Source organism: Citrus sinensis, chromosome 8 (assembly GCF_022201045.2).
Source record: "Citrus sinensis cultivar Valencia sweet orange chromosome 8, DVS_A1.0, whole genome shotgun sequence".
In the NCBI taxonomy this organism is placed as follows: domain Eukaryota; kingdom Viridiplantae; phylum Streptophyta; class Magnoliopsida; order Sapindales; family Rutaceae; genus Citrus; species Citrus sinensis.
Window position 1 is genome coordinate 17,661,456 of NC_068563.1, and position 21,602 is coordinate 17,683,057.

Here is a 21,602-nt window from a genome sequence, read left to right on the forward strand (position 1 = left end):
AAAAATTTAAAATTAATCTAAAATATAACAAGTCATATCAATCCAATAATGCAATTTATATCAACAAATATTTAAAAAGATTGTGTCATATCTATGTTGTGTAATCCCGTCATGATCTACATTACCACCTCTAATCTATTTGAATACTGTTGGCATCTCTGTTTTTAATATTTTTTGCAGTGACGTGGATTTAATTCGTGATTTTAAGAAACTTTGGTACTTTACGACTTGGTTGGTGTCCAATGAGGTTATAAATTTTTCCTCAACTGCTACTGCGCCTGAAATTGGAGTCCTCTAGTGCAATTACATAATTATTCATTACTTTTTTGTTCTTGATTTTCTAGTTCATTTTTTCTTGTTAGTTTGTTTATTTTCACTATTAGAAAGATAGCTTTTACTGATACATGTCTTGTGACACTTTTTTAAAAAGTATCAATAATTACATATGTTTGGGCCATTTTCCGTGTTTAACAACCAAGTGTCACTAATTACTGATTATGTGGTGTTTGTAGATTAAACATCAGAGATCGTCGACACTAAGGTATCAGAAACAACAAAAGAAAATCTATTTTTGTTTTAGTTGCGACTCAAACCTAGGACCCAAAACTAAAGTGTTTTATGTTCAACCAACAAACCACCAGGCCAAATTCATAAATTAGTTTGTGTTGAACATGTTGAAATTATCAAATTAAATTAATATAGAAAACAACAATATAAAAGCAAAAGCAAAACACCCGAAATCAACATAAACATAAAATTTCCTAACTCCTAAATCCATGGCCAGCCGCCTCATCTCTCTGGCGATATCCTTCTTCTTCTTCATACCTCTAAAAATTCTCTTCTTCGAGCCCTAAAATTCAAGGGTCCATGCCATAAGAAATCCTAACACCACTGCTCATATTCTAAGACCCATACCATACGAAACCCTAACGATCTACATTATGTAAAACATCCACCATGCCGCTATGCCACAAGCTCACAAGACCCACTTTAGATCTCCACATTTTGTTCACCCTACTCGAGTGCACACCGCCCCTCTCGCTTCGACTTCTCGGGATTTCTTGTTAGATGAAGTTTTGTTTTCTTCCGCTAATTCAATCTTCGACTGCCGTAAATTCACCAAATAAAAGAGATTATGGTTAGATCAGTTCGTGTGAACTCCATCACGATGGACAAATCATGTGCGAGGTCCAGATGCTATCGTTAAAGGTCAAATCGCTATTTTAGCCTCAACTGAGATTTTAATTTTGTTTTTTGAATTGGAAAATTAATGCTTTGAATTGTATTGTGTTAATCTCCTTGGATTCGCTTAACTGAATTATTACGTAAACTAAATGAAAGGTCAGATCATCATTTCTTAGTAAAATCTGTAGTTTTATTTATTAAGTTTTGGGTGGTAGTCTGTCGATGTGTTAACTTTATACTTGGATGAAGGTAAACAGAGTTACAGTGGCTAGGACTCACAGCACATGTAATGAATCATTGTAAATTGATTCTTAAGTTTCCTAAAGGCACTAACAATGGGTAAAGGTTTTTCATGTTTAGATAATTTCGTTCTAATTGGATTAACATACCTTAGCGTAGCTAATTCCTATGTGACTTATTGACACAAATGGACACTTTTAATTTGAAGTGAACTAATTAAGCAAGCTTTTCTTTTTCATTTAGGTTAATACGATCAAGTTGAGGTTATCATCTATTTATGAATATCATTTCTTCCAGATGATTATTTCCTTATTCCTCTAAAATGTTCAGTTGGTTACTACTTCTTTCACAATGAATTATAAAAGATTGCTTTGAAAGCGAAGACTCTGGTAGTGTGATTGTTGTCAATATTAGGAAAATCGATTATGCCTTTGTGAAACTTGTGGAGCTTTGATTACAGCTTCTGTTGTTTCTCTTGTCTTGTAGGAACTATGATCATGCAATCTCATCTTTACAAACTCTTTCCATTTGCTATTGTACCATTGAGGCTTATATAAAGGTATAGAAGCCACTTGACACAGCTTAAAAACTTTTAAAATAGTGGAGAAGATCAACTTTTTGTTTTATAATAACATAATTTTTCATTTGCTCTCATCAGAGGTGAGAAACGTTGCAGATGATGCTTCAATGGCTCCAAGTTTCATTATGACATTATTTCATTTCAGTTATTTATTTTCTTTACATTATGTCATTGCAAGCTGCTGGTCTAATAAATAAAAAATGAGAAATTCCCTTCTTTCTTCAATGCCTTCCCAGCTTTACTACTTTGGCAATGGTACTTTCCATTAGTTTTCTATGAAGCTTGAGTATAGCCTAATACAAAATATTTATTTTTGCTTGGAGTTAATTTTTTACTGGGTTTTTAATTTAATGGATAGACACATTGTGTGTTGTGATGATATTTAATTTTGTTCTTTTTTTATTTTTTCTTTTTAAATTTTCAGGAAACGATGGAGTTCAGATGCCATATTTGGCCAATTCCATGCAAGCTGATAGCCCAGTGTATGCTTTCTTTCTATCCTTCAAACATTAATACACCATTTTAAGTACTTAAAATGAATACAAGATATTTAAAGATGCTGCAGAGTGCAGGGAAATGGCAAAAGCAAATTTTTTTTTTTTTTTAGTGATTATGGACTATGGTGTTTGCTGGAATAATCAAAAGCTTTTTTTTTTTTCAAAGATTAGAGAAGTACTTGCTCGTTTGATCAAATTCAACCAGCCATTTATCAACATCAACACTTAAAAAGAAGGAAAAAAAAATTATCGTGCCCTCTACTTTTGTCTTGGCTTTTTATCAAACATCACAGCATGTCTTGTTTGCGGTGGTCTTGGCTTGCATTTTATGTTCTTTTCTAACTTTATTGGTTGTCTCTTATGGACACGTGTGTAGTAGTGTGTGTGTGTGTGAGTGAGTGAGTGAGTGTATATATGATCATCAATTTCAATAAAACATGCATGATATATGATAATTTTTCAGCTTATTGAATAATTATTTCTTAGTCTTGACTTCCTTTCCCTATTTTTTGTTCCTTTTTCTTCTCAAGAAAACATACACATTATCGTAGATTCCTCTGCCATGTGAAAACTAAGACAGCCCAACATGAGGTTAAAGCGTTAACTTGTGATTTTTATTTATGAATATAGTGATTTTTTGGTAAAAAGGTATTAAGATTAATGATATAAAGCCTTTGTTTGTAAAGTCTTGGTTTGTGAATTCAAAGGGGGTGGAACTATATGAATTAAAGATTGCCTTAGAAACATAGAGAATATGCATAGCTTTAAGAGGTACATCTCTTAATTGCCTTGAACTCTATATTTATTATGAATATTCTGGACTAGTAGCTCCATCAATACAATGGCTGAAATGTTTCATTATTCTAGTAGAGTAATTTGGAATGAGTTGACACTAATTGCATTATGTTGTATTAGATATTAAATTTTATTATGAATTTTTTTAGCTGGAAAATCATTGTCTTTTATATAATGAGAAATAAACACACTTTCTTGATACTAGATGTTATACTGAAAACTTGAATGCTATAATTTGCTATCTCACTCTCTCTTATTCATATATATATAAGAGAATGAATTCATCATCACTTTTTTAAAAAAATTTATATCAATAGTTAAATATATTCTACCTTATTTCTAATCAAATGAGTTACAACATTCTTATTCTCTAATTTTCCTTTAAGATAATTGAGTTGATCTATTCACAGCTTATGAATTTTTTTTTTCGACCAAAATATGTTTATTTCTATTAAATTTTGTCTTTGTATTGCTTGTTAATTTATTTTGCAACTGTTGGAATTTGGCAACCAATTTCTTTTCCTTTTTCTTTTATTTGTTTGCAGATATGATTAATATGTTTAAAGTGTTTCTTCTTCAACTTATATCCCTAACCCATCAAATTCATTGAATGAAGAAGCTGTCCGTGATAATGCATGATCGTAGTACTTATGTTCATGGAGTGAAAAATAATAATCCTTCTAAATTTGGTAAATTTAGCTCTTAAATTCAGCTACGAGTAGAAGGAATTTGATTGGATAATAGCAGTTAAGATTATTCAATTATAAGAATAAAATATCTTGTAATAAGACGTCTTTGTGTATTGAAGTATTTGGATTGTGTAATATATATTGATAATATTTAAATGTTATGAAAGGTTTTGATATATAAATTGATTTTTGTTCTTATTTCTCACAGCCTTTTAATTCTATCAACAAATCAATGGGCAACATGTCATTTTATATAATTATTTTTTTAAATAATAAATAAAGTAGTGATACTATAGTAATAGTAATAACAAATACTAATATAGTATTGTAATATTTTGATACCATGGTGTTATGATTTTAGTGATACTATAGTAATAGTAATCACTGACACCACTTACAAGTGTCACTATTTTTCTTACTCCCAGATTACTGACACAATTAACAAGTGTCAGTGAAAGTAATTTCTGACACTATTCTAAAGTCAATAAAGACCATTTTTCTAGTAATGTTTATTGTAATGTTTACTTATGATTTAGTAAAAGGAATTAATAGGTATATTATCCTTGCCTACAAACTTCTTTGATGGAGTAAAGGGGAGGAGGAATTTCAGAACCATCGCCGTCCATGGCAAATGTATTAGGAAAAGTATCAAATTGTTGCATAAAAGGAAATAAGTTTGCCATTTTATGAGCAAATTAGATGTTATACCATTACACTGGGTTAGTCTTATATTCTTCTTCATTTTTTTTTTTAGCTCCTAAATGTAACTTTTAACTTTGTATTTTTTCTTCTCTTACAAAAATAGAAGGAAAAAAATGTGAGGATTGGCTGGGCTGATGCAGTGATGATCTTTTGAAGCTTTATTGTTGTAATATCCCATATCGCTAGCGAGTGAATTTTAAAACTAGTTCATAAACCTTAAGTTATCCTAACTAACACATTTTGCTTGCAAAATCCAAAAACAAATCTACGATGAGCTGTGTTCCCTAAACAAACAATGTCTATTTTGTTGTTGGTCCCAAACTTTTACAATTAGTATAAGAGCCAACTAGTGACCCAATGTGTGGATGGATATATTATGTTATTGATCGCTATACACTTAGCTGAGCTTTGTTGATTGCTTCTTCAATAGAACCGGCAGAGGTGAAAAAAAATTAATGAAATAAGATTTAAGCACCATCTCAATCTCATCAAGGTCTTCTACCCAATGGTTGTTATCATTTAAAATGCCATTTATAAAATTTCTTCCTTGTTGTGGCTTAGGCATGGAAAAATTTGTGCTTTTATCCGTAATTCTTAGCTGACTTTAGACCTCTAATGCCAATATTTTTTCAAAAAATATTTGTATAACAGCTGCTTCACCTGCTTCATCTCACAAGGATTGATGTTTTCGATAGGGCCTCTTTTGAGATCTTCCAATTTGCCTAGAAGTCTTTTAATTTCTTTCTTCGGTTACCAAAACAATTACAACTCCAGGCTTTCAAATTCACTTGGACGCCAGAATTTTTGACAAGAATGTAGAAGCTGGATCAGTGGAGATGTAAGCATTGTTAGCACTCATATGTCTTGGATTATGTTCCTGCACTCATCGTATTGACTCTAAAACTCTTCATAGTGAAATCTTATTGACCTATGCATACTTCTCCTTCCCGAATGATGCTTTATTCTATAGTTCACATTAATTATTATTGGGCAGTGATCAGATCCTATTGTGTTTATGTGAGTGACAAAAGAGCCTTTGAAGAGATTATTCAATTGGTAAGTGTATACAAGTTGTTCCAGCCTTTCTTCCATCAGGGCCATAAAGTCCATTACAGTCTGCATCAATCAGCACACAATCCTCTATAGTTCCCTTAAAATCATTAACTGCTTCTGCACTCTAGACAATCCTTCTCTTTTTTCCTGTGACTTTAAAATTTCATTAAAATCACCACCATATCACCAAGGGATGAAAAACTAGAATAGAGGCTTCTTCTAAATTGCCATATAAACAAACAAAAAAAATTCCATGTTAAACCATCATCGTTCACAAAAAATGTGTCAATATGGTGTATACTAAAAGGTGAAGCTTGTCTTTCAACAACAAAATAATTGGAAAATTATGACTTCACTTGAACTTTCTATATTTGTTGCTTTATCATTTTAGTTTCACATAAGAAAATTATTTCTGGCTTCTGTGAATGGAGAACATTATACAAAGCATTGAATGTTCGAGTATTCCCCAGGCTCTAGATGTTCCAACAAAGCGGCTTCATTTTTCTCAGTGACACGCTGTCGTTGAGACAAGTTTGTGAGATTCCTCAACAAAGGAGCCATAAAAAAAATCTAAACAAGAAAAAGTATTACCAACGAAACATTCTACTATTGAAGTTTCAGAGAATGGGTCCGTGAGTTTACACATTTTTTAACTGAACTGATCTGCTTTTATTGTGTTTATAAGACGTTTGCGGCTTGCAGCATTATGTAAAGAACAAACATTTGAAAGCCCTTAAATTCTCGCCATTTTTTCCGCCTTTTTTTACTGCAAGCTGCTGTGTCTAAATTAGGCTAGTAATTTAGCAGGGGCTCTCCTGGCTAAGTTGGTTGATCTGATAGCCTATGTGAAAAGGAGATATTCTCTATAGTAGATGGCCGGGCTGCTCCCCTCCCGATGAGTAAACAAGCGTCCACCAGAAAGCAATAAGAAAGACACCAATAAGGCCCACAAATCGCTTAGAACGGGTTATGAAGGCGCAATAATGTTTGCATTTGAAATGATGACATCTGGTGCTGCCAACTCAATGAAGAGCGAGGCTACGTTTGTTATTCTCGTGGATTGCCCTATTTCTTTACCCCAATTAATACTAATGGTTTTTACTTTGTTTCCGCCGTTCCTTCACCTTTGCTTTCAAGCTATTTATTTACCCCAATTTGTCGCTGTCCTTCATTAAATGTAGTCTCTGAAATACCTCTCACTTGCGTTGCTTGTTGTGCATCAATCGGCATGTTATCATCATTTCTTCCAGAGACATCTTCCATATTTCTAGAACAAAATTTTTCATCAGTTGAGGATTTTTAAGTGTTGCCTTTTGCTCAAAAGTTGGAATAAAGATAGGCCTTGAATTTTTCTTTTTGCTTCTTACTTGTTTTAATTTTTTCGCTGGTGTGATGATCCTCAACCATGGCCCGTATTTATCATTATGTGTTGGATGGGGGATATTTTGAGTAACAAGGACAAACGCATTCTCTCTACACATGACCAATTCTGCCACTGAGAAAACAGAAAATTAGTACTCTTTCAAAAGATAGTAGTATTTGGATACTTTATCATGATCTTCTAATCACACTTTTAGGCCTCTTTTTAAAGGCTTAATAATGTCTAATTTCACCCAGTTGCGCATGAACCTCTTCAAACATAAGTCTGACATTCCCATATTTATTTCTTCAACATCACCTCATCATTTGCCCTAGAAATAACCACATCTTTATTTATACAGTACACAAGCTAATTATGGATCTCAACCCAGATGGATGCATGCGTGAAATCCTGCTGAGTTAAATACGCAATACCTAATGGTTCTATTAAAATAATGAGAGAATGATCAAAGCTCTAGGGGCCAGTACAATACACCTTTCTACAATCAACCTCTGATGAAAATTCAAAAATGAACTTATTACTGCCCAAACTCTCAACTCTACGACTACCGATTGGTGTCAACTCACCTGTAGTATAGAGTGAAGTGCTTCTTTATATACCGTCTTAGTAGATAAGACTTTTCTAAGCAAGCATTTTTCTACTTCTCTCTTTCATTTCTCTTTGAGATCTCCACTGATGGTTATAATCTCACCATCTTCGTTTGTTAGAGTGTGGGAGAACAGAGTTTTGTAATTTCATCTTTTGCCATTATATTATTGTGTGGTGAAAGATAATGTAACACTTGAAATTTTGTTTAATTTTTGTTTTTGAAAAAAAAATTATGAGAGGAGAAGAATTCTTGCGTGTAGACACTTTCTTTCCTTATTAATAAGGATTGTTACACTTAATTAGGGCTCATGAGATCATTTTGGAAAATATTTAATTTTTTTCCAAAGTTAATATGTTTCTTATGGCTCCCTATAAATTCATACTTATTGTTACCTCTTTTATAATCTTAAACTTACAGCGGCATTTTTTTTCTCTCAACTGCTCATCACTCTTTTGTCATACCCTAAAATTTGAACTCTTTATGAGGAGAGAGTCTTAACGGTTGGTAAGTCTTACGTTTCCTATACTCTACTAGATTACCTATAGTTGTGTTCTACTAAGAGTCTTATCTTGTATGATTTTAGATTGTTATAGACAAAGCATGATTTAGGATGTGTTTAAGTTGTGTTTAGTGTGTTAATTTATTGTTGAGTCATGTTAGTTAATCTTTAATGCAATAAACACACTGAACAATTTTGGACAGTATGAACATCTCAAAATAAAACATAATTGTATGAATGATCCTTTGGAAGAACCGTATCTTTTTGCAAACTAGACATATAGACTTATCAAATGAATTTTATTTAGTAAGATTTGACATTGTTTTCGATTTTATATGGATTTTTGAAACCGACACTATTGCATTGGAAAACTGTGATTTTGGCAAATCAACCAAATTTACAAAATTATTTGTAGTGCTAAACAAACTCAAAAAATTCTGAAACTTTAAATAGAGACTAATATATGTGTCTAGTATTTCCAGTTTTAGTTTCATAATTTTTTATTAATATATAATTTTATAAAAATATTGGAACCCAAACTATTTTGTTAAGGCACTGTGAGACAATTTTTAACTTGTTAAGAAACAAATAATTTTGAAAATATGCTTGGTTTCATATGGGAGATACCCATGGATGTTCAGAATAGTTCTGTATAATATTATGTCGTTCTAATTATTATATTAAGAGTTAAAAGTCAGATAATCAGACTTGTACAGGCATGAATTAGAAAATCAGATTCTTGGAATAAATTTTTAATAGTTATATCTTGCATTTGTTTAAAGTATTTGAGGTGCTTGAGCCTGTTAGAAGTTTAGAGATATGTTAAAATCATTGCTTTTATCGAGGTAAGTAACTTCATTCCTAATATACTAGATATATTTGATTATTTTGATATTATTATAAGTACGTGCGTTATTATAGTTCTTAAAAAATTAATTGATTTTCATAACAAAATTAGTTTATGTAAATGTTTTCAAATCTAAATTTTTTTTGTGATTTTAAAAAATATTATAAATGCCTTTAAATGTATAATTTATTTTAATAAATGATTATCTGTTATGAAATTATCCATAAAATGCTTGCAAACCTAAATACTTGTTATGATCTTTTACGAATCCGATATGAATATTTTGTTCACATATTCGATTAAGATTATCTACGAAAATTTATATGGGGGCCACCTCTTGAGGTTGTATGAGGGCCACCTCTCGAAGGCTAAAGTGACACGAAGTGCCACATGAAATTTGCTACACATGAAAAATGAATTTAAATATTTTGACTCATTGTCCGTAATCATTCTGATTTTGATTCTAATCGTATTATACAACACATATGTTCTGTACCAGTACTGAGTTTTTGTTCTAAGTGTGCACATGATATTATGATTATGATTCTACTTATGGCCTTGTCATTGGGAGTATAAGTGACATTATGTGACATGAGCCAACTTTGCTTTTTGTATATATGCTATATTATTTGCTCCCATGATTAATTATGCTTTTGATATTCTGCATTACTATGAATTTATGTCATCTTGTTGTAATATGTCATTTTATGAAATTTATAATATCCAATAAACCTAGTGTGTTGTAAATGGTTTTACTTACCGAGTTGATAGATTGCCCTAAGTTATTACTTTTTGTAAATTGAGTAGCTTCTTGAGAATTGTTCTTATCTTTGAAGTTAGATATTCATTTACTTTTACTAGTTGAATAAGAGAATGATGAACTTATGTTTCCCTTAAGTTTGTCTTTTTATGACTTTATATTTAGAGAGTTTGAGACTTTGGTTATATTTCTATCTTTAGGAGAAAATATTTAGTATTAGGTTTGTAGATTTGTCAATTTGATTATTAAAATCTGAGGTATTTCAGTTTGAGGTTTTTGGTGTAAGAATTACAATTTATAAGTATGTGCTTCGCACGTTAGATTTAGGGTGTTACAGATAAGGAGAGAGATACTTTAATGAGTAGATGTGAGAAAGAAGACTAAGTTAACGAAATTGTTGGCAAGTGACGGTGAAAAGAGAAAATCCAACTATGAAAGGAAGAACCTAAAAGAGGACAAGAGAGAACCCAAGCGGTGGTTGGATATTGCTTCTACGAGAGAAGAGTTCAATTTTTTAGCTCATATTAACCATTAATAAAATGAAAAAAAAGTATCCTTTTGCACCAAACCCATCCCAAAAAATAATAATAATAAATAAACACTAACTTTTAACTTCTCGTTGCTCTTTACATTATTAATTGATTTTGTCCTTAATTCTTGGATAAAATTTTTATTTGATGAATGTGGGTTGAGTGATACTTGAATAATAGTTTTGTTAGATGAATGCGAGATGGGAGAAATGCAAAATGTTTTGTTGGAGTGTGAAGTTGTGGTTTGGCCATTGCTTCTAGTTTTGAGTTTCATTTGTTCTAAATTTTGGAGACATTATGGTACAAAAAAAAATTGTAAATAGTTGATATTATAAAAGAAAGAAAAGTGAAGTCTTTCTTTGAAGTAAAAGTTAGAAAGTGATTTAGATGGCTAAAATTCCCTAAACTTTTTGGATGTGCCACTACTTGTACGTATCTCAAATAGGGAATCTCAAACAATAGGGCAGTCGTATTTTGTCGGGCTATTTTTAGGGACCTCCTTTAAGATTTAGAGTATTGACAATCTGATAGAAAATATTCACATAATTACAAGGACCTCCTCTGATGTTAATACAAAAATATGTATGAGGTTAATATAAGGGGCAAACACGTAAAAGTAAATTTAAAATTTAACAAAAGTAAAATTCAAACAAAACTTGCTTGGATGTACGAGAATTAGAGACATAAACTCACTATTCCACTATTACCCAATTACTATCGTTACCCAACAGACAAATGAAAATGAATTTTTTCAAAAAATGCACTCGACTTCGAAAACACAGCTTACACAACAAAACCCAATTTCATTTTCATTGTTGGAGAAGAAGCAATCACTCATCTATTTTCATCTAATGCATGAGATGACATCATGTGTTGGTCCAAAGCTTCCACAAAGTGAGTATCACCGACGGCCAGTGTCTGTCGCAATTAGAATTAGATCACAAAAGAGGTTAGTCTTCGAAATACAGCTTGCTTCCTTGAATCAGTGGCTTACGACTTTTGTTGATTAAAAATAACAATGGGTATGTTTCAATTAATGAATATATTGCTGGATGTTGTTTTTATTTGGGGTTGTTGGTGTTGAGTTGAAAAAATAGTTGGGTAATGACTGATAATAGCTATTGCGTAATGACCTAAGAGCTTCGTAAGTAGTACAGAAGTGTATAAATAATGAGTTTTGACTTCCTTTGTAATGTGATTGCTCAGTTTGGGGCCAACTGCAGCTTCTTTTGAGGCTCAAGTCTTGTTTCCTTTTCAAACACGAGTTCCAATGATCTGATTTGTTCATCACTAAACCTCTTCTTGTTCTTGCACTTTTTCTTTCTTGTTGTCGTTGTTGTTGGTGTTGAGTTGAAAAAATAGTTGGGTAATGACTGATAATAGCTATTGCGTAATGACCTAAGAGCTTCATAAGTAGTACAGAAGTGTATAAATGATGAGTTTTGGCTTCCTTTGTAATGTGATTGCTCAGTTTGGGGCCAACTGCAGCTTCTTTTGAGGCTCAAGTCTTGTTTCGTTTTCAAACATGAGTTCCAATGATCTGATCTGTTCATCACTAAACCTCTTCTTGTTCTTGCACTTTTTCTTTCTTGTTGTCGTTGTTGTTGTGATCTCGTTCATGTAGTTGTATGGCTCAGCGGTCGGAGAATATTTACCCCTATCTAACATCTTTAGTTGGAATTTGGGCTGGTGACTAGATAATTTTGTATATTCTAATTTCAAAACAAATTCATTCAAATAGGGGGTTGTGTTCTGGGGGATGTTTAAGCTGTGTCAAGTGCTCTGTGTCATGTATTAATTTTATTTGCTTATTGTCTGCACAAGTGCACATCACGGTTTTGTTTCCAAGACTGACATGGGTTGGGTTTATCACTTCTCCATTTATATCCAACCTGGCCCATTCTTCACAATTTTTTTATTAATTAATTATGCATATAATTTTTTTATCCATTGAGTATTTTGGTGTGAATTCTATTATCCATCAATTTATCATGTAAATAAAAATATATTTTAGTGGTAAGGGTATTTTTAAAATTTCAATAGTCAAATAACGATTCACTTAACAGAATATTAACATCGGGAAAGGTCTTTATAATTACGTGAATATTTTCTATCAAACTGTTAATAATCTAAACTTTAAGGGAGGTCCCTAAAAATTATCCTCTTTTTTTTTGTCCTTCTGTGTTAGGCTGCTACTTGCGGGCCCAATTTACCACGTGCGCAAGGTGCTTCCTCAATCCGAATGCCACGTGACCAACAAAAACCACGCCCACACCGCAGCAGACAAGCATACCCACTGTTTTTTTTCCATTCCAGATCATCAAACCAGCAAATTCTCGACTTTTGCTCATTAAAAAAAAAAAAAAAAACCAATTTTATGGAGTAAATACGAATAGGTCCTTAAACCCTTGTACAATTTAATGAGTGCCTTATTTTTCTATTTATATAAATAAGTCCTTAGTTAATCTCTTAATAAAATAATTCAGTATCATTATTCATGTGTTTGATTAGCTAAAAAGAGGGACTTCAAGTCACTAGGATTTCAGTTTACTCTTAAATCATGTAATGTTTATTGTTATTCTTTAATTAAAATATCTTTAAATAGATGTGATTCGATTGTATATTTAGTTTGAATGTTTTTTAAAATCTCGTATACTTTTTTATTTTTTTGAAAAAATATTTAATTAGCTATTTTCTTTACATAAAACTTAATAAAAGCATTAACCTAATAGTCCTTCTATATACCCATGCTTTCTCTGTACTCAAATTTTGAAATTTTTATTTTATATACTTATTTATAAACAATGAAAAGTAGATGAATTGAATAAGACTAGATAAAGTCTTCAGATAAAATTTTATGAACCGTTAATTAAAAATATGAAGCAAATAAAACTAAAGCCTAAAAATCAAAATTTATCAGCCTGCTAAAGCTTAATCAACAAAGATATATTTGGCCATTCTAGCTTAGGGAGAGTTTGGTATAAATAAATAAGTTAGAGACTCTGAAGTTTTTCAGAAAATACAAGAACCTATATGATAATTTAGAAACGACAGTCAAATCACACTCGCATGGCTGCAAATCTCAAAACGACAACGACAGACATGCACATGTCACATGTATACACCTTAGTTAATTTCTTAAGGGAAACCATCCCTTATCCCCCTGGTATTTGCTCTATTACCCATTTTACCACCATATTTTTCAAAAAAGTATTATTACCCCTACCATGCTATTGTTACAACTATTCCGTTAAAAGTTATTATTTTCTATTCTTTCTTCCTTTAAAAACCAAAAAAAAATTATCGGTTAACTGTTTTCAGTTTATTCTCTTATGAAAAATACTATAAAAATTTTTAATTTATTGAATTTCTCACCATAAATTTGTAATTTATATCAATTGTCCATCAAAAGATTATCTACGGTTCATAATTGATGATGTCCTAAGAATAATATTTAACATGCTAAATATTAAGAAATTATCAATTGTCTACCTTAAGTTTTACCCTATTATAAAAAATATTACAAAATTTAAATTTCTTCAATTTTCCTTTCTAAATTTGCAATTTGTATTAACCGCTCACCGAAATGTTAATTGCCATTTATAATTGATGACATCACAAGGGTAGTTTAGACGTTTAATATACTAAAAAATAAAATAATAATTTGAAATAAAAAATTATTTTTATAACCAATATTCAATTAAATATACTTAATTCTCTAAGTTCTTTCTTTATTAAAAATCTAATTTATCTTCCCAAATTTACATAATCAAACTAAATCTAAAAAGTACCTAAAAACCTAATTCGTTACCACCCAATCAATCCAATTCTTAATTTCAATTCCATAAACACCCAATCAAACCTAATTTCAATGTTATAACCACCATTGTCATTGATCATCGCTACCACTACTATTTCTACCAACTTCAGGCATAGTTGCAATCACAACAAGACTCCTTAATGGCTGGTCTTCTTAACCCTATTCATATTTTTGTTAAATATTGCATATGATTGAAGGATTTAGTAATGAAGTATGTTGATGAAGAAGGATTTGATACAAATTCTGTGTTGATTTTATGAATACTAAAAATTTATAGAGAGAGAAGATAAGGAAGAAGATAGTGAGATGTATTTTATTTTATTTTTTGGTTTTATAAGATTGATGGAAGATTTCATACAAATTGTGGTTATGGATAAAAATCATTGGTGGATTTTATTTTAAAAAAAAAAGAGTTGTTGGGTTATGATATTTTATTTTTAATTTTATTTTATTATTTATAGTGCCAAGTCAAAAATGCCCTTACGAGGATAAAATGATCATTTCACTTAAAATCTAAACATTCTAACTATGTCAATGTTTTGGTGGATGATTGATATAAATTGTAAACTTAAGATGGAAAATTGAATAAATTTAAAATTTTGTAATACTTTTTAAGAGGATAATCTTAAGATGGATAAATGATCGTACTCCTTGAATTTAGGGATAAAATAGTCATTTTACTTAAATTTTATTAAATATTTTAACAATGTTAATGTTTTGATAGATGGTTGATACAAATTACAAACTTAAAATAAAAATTAAATTAAAATTGTTATAATATTTTTTAATTAATAGATAAACTTAAGGTGAATAACTGATAATTTTCCAAAACAAAAGATTGGCATCCTAACCCATCACATATAACGGCAGGGGGTATGGAGACATTTCTAACAAATTAATTGGTAGCCTGTGTAATATCCTAAATATTAGGGGTAAAATGAAGCTTTCTCTTACTTCTATATAACACTGACGACACTCCTACTTGAACCGTGTGTGTCCTCGCAATCTCGGCCATCATTCTCGCATTCACAATCGCTAATCAGGTATTAACCGAAAATCTATTCCTTTAACTTTCAATTACTCGACTTAATCTCTTTAATTTATCCAATTCTCTTATTCATCAGCTTTAAAATTTCTGAGACTCTTTTGATCTGAACTAAACTGTTATAATATAAAATTTGAGTAACGGGTTTTGTGTTTTTTCTGATTTGGATTTTGTTTTTCAGTTGAATATGGATGCAACCAACAAATTTTACAATCTGGGTTTGCTCATTGTGGCCACAATTGTGGTGGCCAAGCTTATTTCTTCCCTTGTAATGCCTAGATCTAGTAAGCGTTTGCCTCCAATTGTTAAGGGTTACCCTCTGATTGGTGGCCTTGTCAAGTTCTTGAAAGGACCGATTGTGATGATCCGTGAGGAGTATTCAAAACTCGGGAGTGTCTTCACTGTCAACTTGTGTAATCGAAAGATTACTTTCTTGATTGGTCCTGAGGTGTCAGCACACTTCTTTAAGGCCCCTGAGTCTGACTTGAGTCAGCAGGAAGTGTATCAGTTCAATGTGCCCACTTTTGGGCCTGGAGTCGTGTTTGATGTTGATTACTCGATTAGGCAGGAGCAGTTCCGGTTCTTCACTGAGGCACTTCGTGTGACCAAGTTGAAGGGATATGTGGATCAGATGGTTGTGGAAGCCGAGGTAAGCAGTTTCAACAAAGTTGTTGACTTATTGGACTTTTGATGGAATTATTTTCTTGACATACATTTTGGTTGATTTATATGTATATGTATGTCAACTTAAAAGATTCTACTTTCTGAGTGTAAATGTTCTGCCATATATTTTCTCAAAATAATTATTAAGTTTAGAGAAATGGAAGTTTCAACTAACATGTTAAATTGCTGAATGTTGAACACCACTTTAATAAGCAGTATTATAGTTTGATCGATCCAGGGAAGTAAAGGATAATATTGTATGGAAATACTGAAGTTGATAAGTTGTGTGGACTTGATTTAGTTGCGGTAATTTTCTTGTTCATCAAAATAAAATACCTTTCTGTTTCCCTCTCATCAAAATAATAATAATCTTAATTTTACTTTTATCTACTCTCTGAGATCAGGCCTGGCTAAAAGGCTGACTTTGGCCTTAAGTCAGCCTTTTGCACTTGATTGGTATCTTTGCGCTGATTTTTCTTGTTTGATATGATGCATGCTATTATTTAGATTTGAGATAATTTGGATAATGAAGTTCTTTATTGCCTAACTATCTATATCCTAGTTTAATAGCTCCTAATATTTGTATATTCATCTTGGAACTTGGCAGGATTACTTCTCAAAATGGGGAGACAGTGGCGAGGTGGATCTGAAGTTTGAGCTGGAACATCTGATCATTTTGACTGCCAGTAGATGTCTCCTTGGTCGGGAAGTTCGTGATAAGCTTTTTGATGACGTGTCTTCCCTGTTCCATGACCTTGACAATGGGATGCTCCCTATCAGTGTTCTTTTCCCATACCTGCCCATCCCAGCTCACAGCCGTCGTGACCAGGCTCGCAAGAAGCTTGCAGACATCTTTGCTAACATCATCACTTCCCGTAAATGTGCTGCAAAGTCAGAGAATGACATGTTGCAGTCCTTCATTGACTCAAAGTACAAAGATGGCCGGCCCACAACTGAGTCTGAGGTCACTGGTTTACTCATTGCCGCTCTTTTTGCTGGGCAGCACACCAGCTCAATCACCTCCACTTGGACTGGGGCCTATCTCCTCAAATACAAGGAGTGTCTATCTGCTGTGCAGGAGGAACAAAAAAGCCTGATGAAAAAACACGGGAAAAGGGTTGATCATGATATCTTAGCTGAGATGGATGTCCTCTATCGATGCATTAAGGAAGCCCTGAGACTACACCCTCCACTGATCATGCTTTTGCGAAGCTCACACAGTGATTTTACTGTGCAGACCCGTGAAGGTAAAGAATACGACATACCAAAGGGACACATAGTTGGAACATCACCAGCATTTGCAAACCGGCTTCCTCATATTTACAAGAATCCAGACAGTTACGATCCTGATAGGTTTGCTCCTGGAAGAGAAGAAGATAAGGCTGCTGGGGCATTCTCATATATTTCGTTTGGTGGGGGTAGGCATGGATGTCTTGGTGAGCCTTTTGCATATCTGCAGATAAAGGCAATATGGAGCCATTTGTTAAGAAATTTTGAATTTGAGCTGATATCTCCTTTCCCTGAGATTGATTGGAATGCAATGGTTGTTGGTGTCAAAGGAAAGGTGATGGTGCGTTACAAGCGCAGGGAACTTTCTGTTGACTAGATGGAACTACTTAGAGCAAGTATGTTGTCTGGGATGTTATAGACTAAGTTTTGTTTGAACTGCTGCTGCCATAGTCTTATTATGTGTTATCGGAGAGGTTCTTGGCTTTTTTCTTCTCTCTCTCTCTCTCTCTTTTTTTTTTTAAATTTATTTAACGGCGTTGTAACCTTTGCTTTCCTGATTCCCGTACTTGTGACAAATTATGTAGATTAGCTTTTGCGTCAAGCGTAAATTTCTTTGGCATCATGAAACAATTGAAACCGGATTACATTGTTAGTGCGAATTTTTGGTCATTTTCAAACTAGTGACATTATAATTGCCAAAAGTACACATATAATGCGACCTCTCGGCTTTCATATTGTGTTTATCCTGGAATGGGAATCAAAATGAAGGGATTAGAATGAATAAATTATTTATATGTTAAATTCAAGATGGGAATGGAATGAGTTGCGTGGGATCTATACAAATTTTGTGTTTATTAAATTGGAATGGGAAACAGAATGAATAAATTGTTTACATGTTAAATTGAAGTTGGCAATGGGAATGAGTTGCATGGGATCTATACAAATTTTGAATTGATTATGGGGTTTGTGATTTTGGGAGGGGGGTTGGGAATCAAAACCCTATTTTTCGGAACGACAAAATTGTCCCTACTATATTTTCAATATTCCCAAAACACACTCTTTGCAATTAAAAAAATGTAAATGAAAAAACAAAAGAAAAATGAAAACCAGTCGATCTCTGTCTCCATTTGCAATAGCTGATCTCTCTCTAGAGAACCAAAGGAAAATGATTGGCTTGAGCAGCTTGCCACTGATCATCTTTGTCGGTTGTCACGCTGCAGCCCATCATCGTTGTTGTTGTCTTTCTCGCGCTTGTTGTCAGCTGCCTCCCATCGTCGTCAATTGCCTTGTGTCTTCAGTTGACTCTGTCACGCAACACTCCTTGAGAACTCGCATCTTAATAATTTTGAGGGTGCGTTTGGAATTGAGATTGAGCAGCTACACACTAAAATATTTTGTAAATAATAATTAATATAAGTTGAAAGTTATGTTGGTATGATTTTTCACTTATATGGTAGAAAATTTATTATATCTTTAATAATTTTATCAAAATTATTATTTAAAATTTATATTTACTACATATTATTAACTTTTATTTCATAACTATAGCTTTTTTTTCGCAGTAGCTGTAACTTAAAAACTACAGAACCTCCATCTCAAACAAGACCCGATTCCGATTTGCACCTCTGATTTTGATTTATTATTTATTGATGCATTTATTTTATTATTATTATTATTATTAAAATTTTCTAATGTTATTATTATTTTCCTTCTTCTTTATTGTTACTATTTTTGTTATTTATCGTCATTATTAATATTAATATTAATATTATTATTTATTTATTTATTCATAATGTTATTTTTAAATTTATCATTATTATTATTGTTGTTGTTGTTATTAGTTATTGATATCACTATTATCATTAATTGTCACAATTATTTATTTATTTATAATGTTATCACTAATTTTTTTAATTATTATTATTATTAATACCAAAGGACAATAATTAATTAAGGGCATTTGAGTAAATAACAATAGTTTGTTCCGATTCTTAATCTTACATCTCAAGTAAATAATTTATTCTGATTTATATTCTTGATTCTGATTCCAATTCATTCCAATTTTAGCATATTCTAATTACTGATCAGTAAAGACACCATAAAATAAAACCAATCGTGACAACTAATAATTTTCTTTTTAATTGTTACAGTCTACATATATATATATATATATATATATAATTGTCGCTAGATTCTAGTAATTTTTAGATTAGTTATAATTGTCAGTTGTCACTACTACTTAAAGCATGACTATCAATACAGATTTGAAAATGAAGATAAAAGTTAAGGCAATTATATATGTGTATATAAAACTATTGAGACTTTCTCAGTAGCCTACTCTTGTTAATAAGATTGGGGAGTCTATTCCACAATTTTTTTTCATCCCGAACAGAAAGCATGCCTTTCAATAGATAAATTTGAAAACAAATGCAAATGTCTATTGGAACTTCATCCAACTATATAACAATTTCCATCATTTGCAGTGCAAACTTAGCTATTGAGTGAGCTATGCCATTGTATAATCTAGGAGTATGCTGAGCTTTGAAGTTATAAAAATTCTTCTTGTTTTCCAAAATTTTAGAGATCACCCAGAAAATTTCATACATACTATTTTTCCTATTGTTAACTAAGCTTACTACCTCCTAGGAATCGGATTCTAAGACCATAGAAGTTCCACCAACTTTTAAAGCAACTTGCAAAACCCATTCCACGGCTACAGCTTTAGCCATTGCCACATTGCCAAAGTACTTTGTTGTTTTAACAATAGTAGCTAAGCAATTTCTATCAACATCTCTAACCACAACCCCCAAACCTACCACTTGCTTTTCGGCACTCACAGTAGCATCCATATTAACTTTTAGTCGGGGGGGGGGGGCACAATTGTTTTAGTTTCCCAACTATTCTGCTTGCAGTGTATAGCCATTTGCATTCCAAATTACCCATAGTAAAGCTGTAATTTACCCCCCCATCAATATTTTTTTGCTGTTGAGGTAAGAATTGCAGCAACCTGGCTATGTCTTGAATGCGCTCCCTTTGGAACACATCTGCTAGCTGAGAATTTTCCAAGACTTTCCTTGCAATTTTGTAACTTAACAAAGCATGAGAAATGGATTCCAACTTACAGCAACAAGTTTGGCATATTGGCTCTTGCAGTATTCTTTTCTTCTATAAGTTTTATGTAGTGGGAAAAAGTCATGAGAAGCTCTCCATAAAACAAATTTCATCTTATCGGGTAATGCAAGCTTTTAAATAAAACTCCATTGATTTGGATTCTGAGTGGACCAACTTGGATAATAAGGAAGCTTTTTCTTCATAGCCACCTGATATCCACTCTTCACTGAGTATTGCCCTCTTTTGTCGTAGTGCCATATCAACTGATCCTCTTTTGGTCTTCTTAGGAGTGGAATTTGTGTGATAACTTCTACATCTTCTAATCTAAAGCGGTCATGAATCAATGCTTCCTTCTAGTGTTGCTCATCATTAATTAATTCTACAACTGCACGGTCAATCCTCATTGTTGGAGTTAAAATTGGCTTATAGGTTGAAGGCCTAGGCATCCAATTGCTCTTATACACTTGCATATTTTACCCATTCCCAATCCTCCACCTAGACTTTTTTTGGATCACTTGCCTTCCCTATAAAAGTACTTCTCCAAAAAAAAGAAGGTTTTGATCCCATACCTACATCCATAAACCTAAGTGTTTCAAATATCTAGCTTTCGTAACTCTAGCTACCAGAAGTTTGGAAAATGTATGATTCGCCATTTTTTGCAACCAGAGCTTGATTGAAGCTTGAGGAATCTCTTAATCCAATTCCACCTCTAACTTTGGCTTCACTCGTCGTTTTCCTATCCCACCCAATGAATACTCTTTTTCTCTTGTTTTGTTCCCCACCAAAACCTAGCCATTACTTTTGAATATCCTTACACAATCCAATAAGAATTTTAAACACACTCATTGCGTATGCTTGGATAGCTTGTGCTATTGCTTTAATAAGCACCTCTTTACCCTCACTTGAAAAAAACTTATATTGCTAGCTTGAGATTTTATTCAAAGCTTTGAGCTTTACTCCATTAAAAAAACTATTAATATTTTTTCTTCCTATCATTGATGACAAGCCTAGGTATTTTTCAAGTCAAGAAATCACCTTTCACTGATGGATATCTTTTATAGTTATAACTTGATCATTTTTTGTACTGCCATTAAAGAACATGGATGATTTTTTGAAGTTGAAAATCTGCCCAGATGTTGTACCATAACATTCAAATTGGCCTTTAAGTGTTTATAGTCCTCCATTACTACGCTGGTGAAGAGTAGGCTGTCATCTGTAAATAGCATAAGGGAAACAATTGCATCTTTACTAAAATGAAGCCCATAAATGAGCCTTTAATGCTTTTCCTGTAAAAGAAGATTGGAAAAAGCCTCTACGCATATTACAAAGAGGTAAGAAGATAACAGACAACGCCTATAATTATTCCATTGATAACAACAGAAAATG

General features: G+C 32.3%; 1 protein-coding gene and 1 long non-coding RNA gene across 2 annotated transcripts; both read left to right on the plus strand.

Annotated features, from left to right (window-relative positions):
* The first annotated feature begins 723 nt into the window (after window positions 1-723).
* LOC102614018 (uncharacterized) lies at window positions 724-4,184 on the plus strand. The gene is made up of 4 exons (XR_008051184.1): window positions 724-1,209; window positions 1,912-1,984; window positions 2,430-2,487; window positions 3,843-4,184. It is a non-coding gene; the product is annotated as an uncharacterized LOC102614018 (long non-coding RNA).
* Window positions 4,185-15,053: 10,869 nt separating this feature from the next.
* LOC102623201 (obtusifoliol 14-alpha demethylase) lies at window positions 15,054-17,706 on the plus strand. Its single transcript, XM_006487500.4, has 3 exons — window positions 15,054-15,210; window positions 15,394-15,861; window positions 16,483-17,706. The coding sequence occupies exons 2-3, from the start codon at window positions 15,400-15,402 to the stop codon at window positions 17,479-17,481; spliced, it is 1,461 nt and encodes a 486-aa protein (XP_006487563.2). The 5' UTR covers window positions 15,054-15,210; window positions 15,394-15,399; the 3' UTR covers window positions 17,482-17,706.
* Window positions 17,707-21,602: the final 3,896 nt, after the last annotated feature.

Excerpts from the sequence above, each read along its gene's own strand:
- LOC102623201 (XM_006487500.4), top strand. The coding sequence starts at position 15,400 with ATGGATGCAACCAACAAATTTTACAATCTGGGTTTGCTCATTGTGGCC. Across the intron at positions 15,862-16,482 it reads AGATGGTTGTGGAAGCCGAG|GATTACTTCTCAAAATGGGG; the intron begins GTAAGCAGTTTC and ends GGAACTTGGCAG.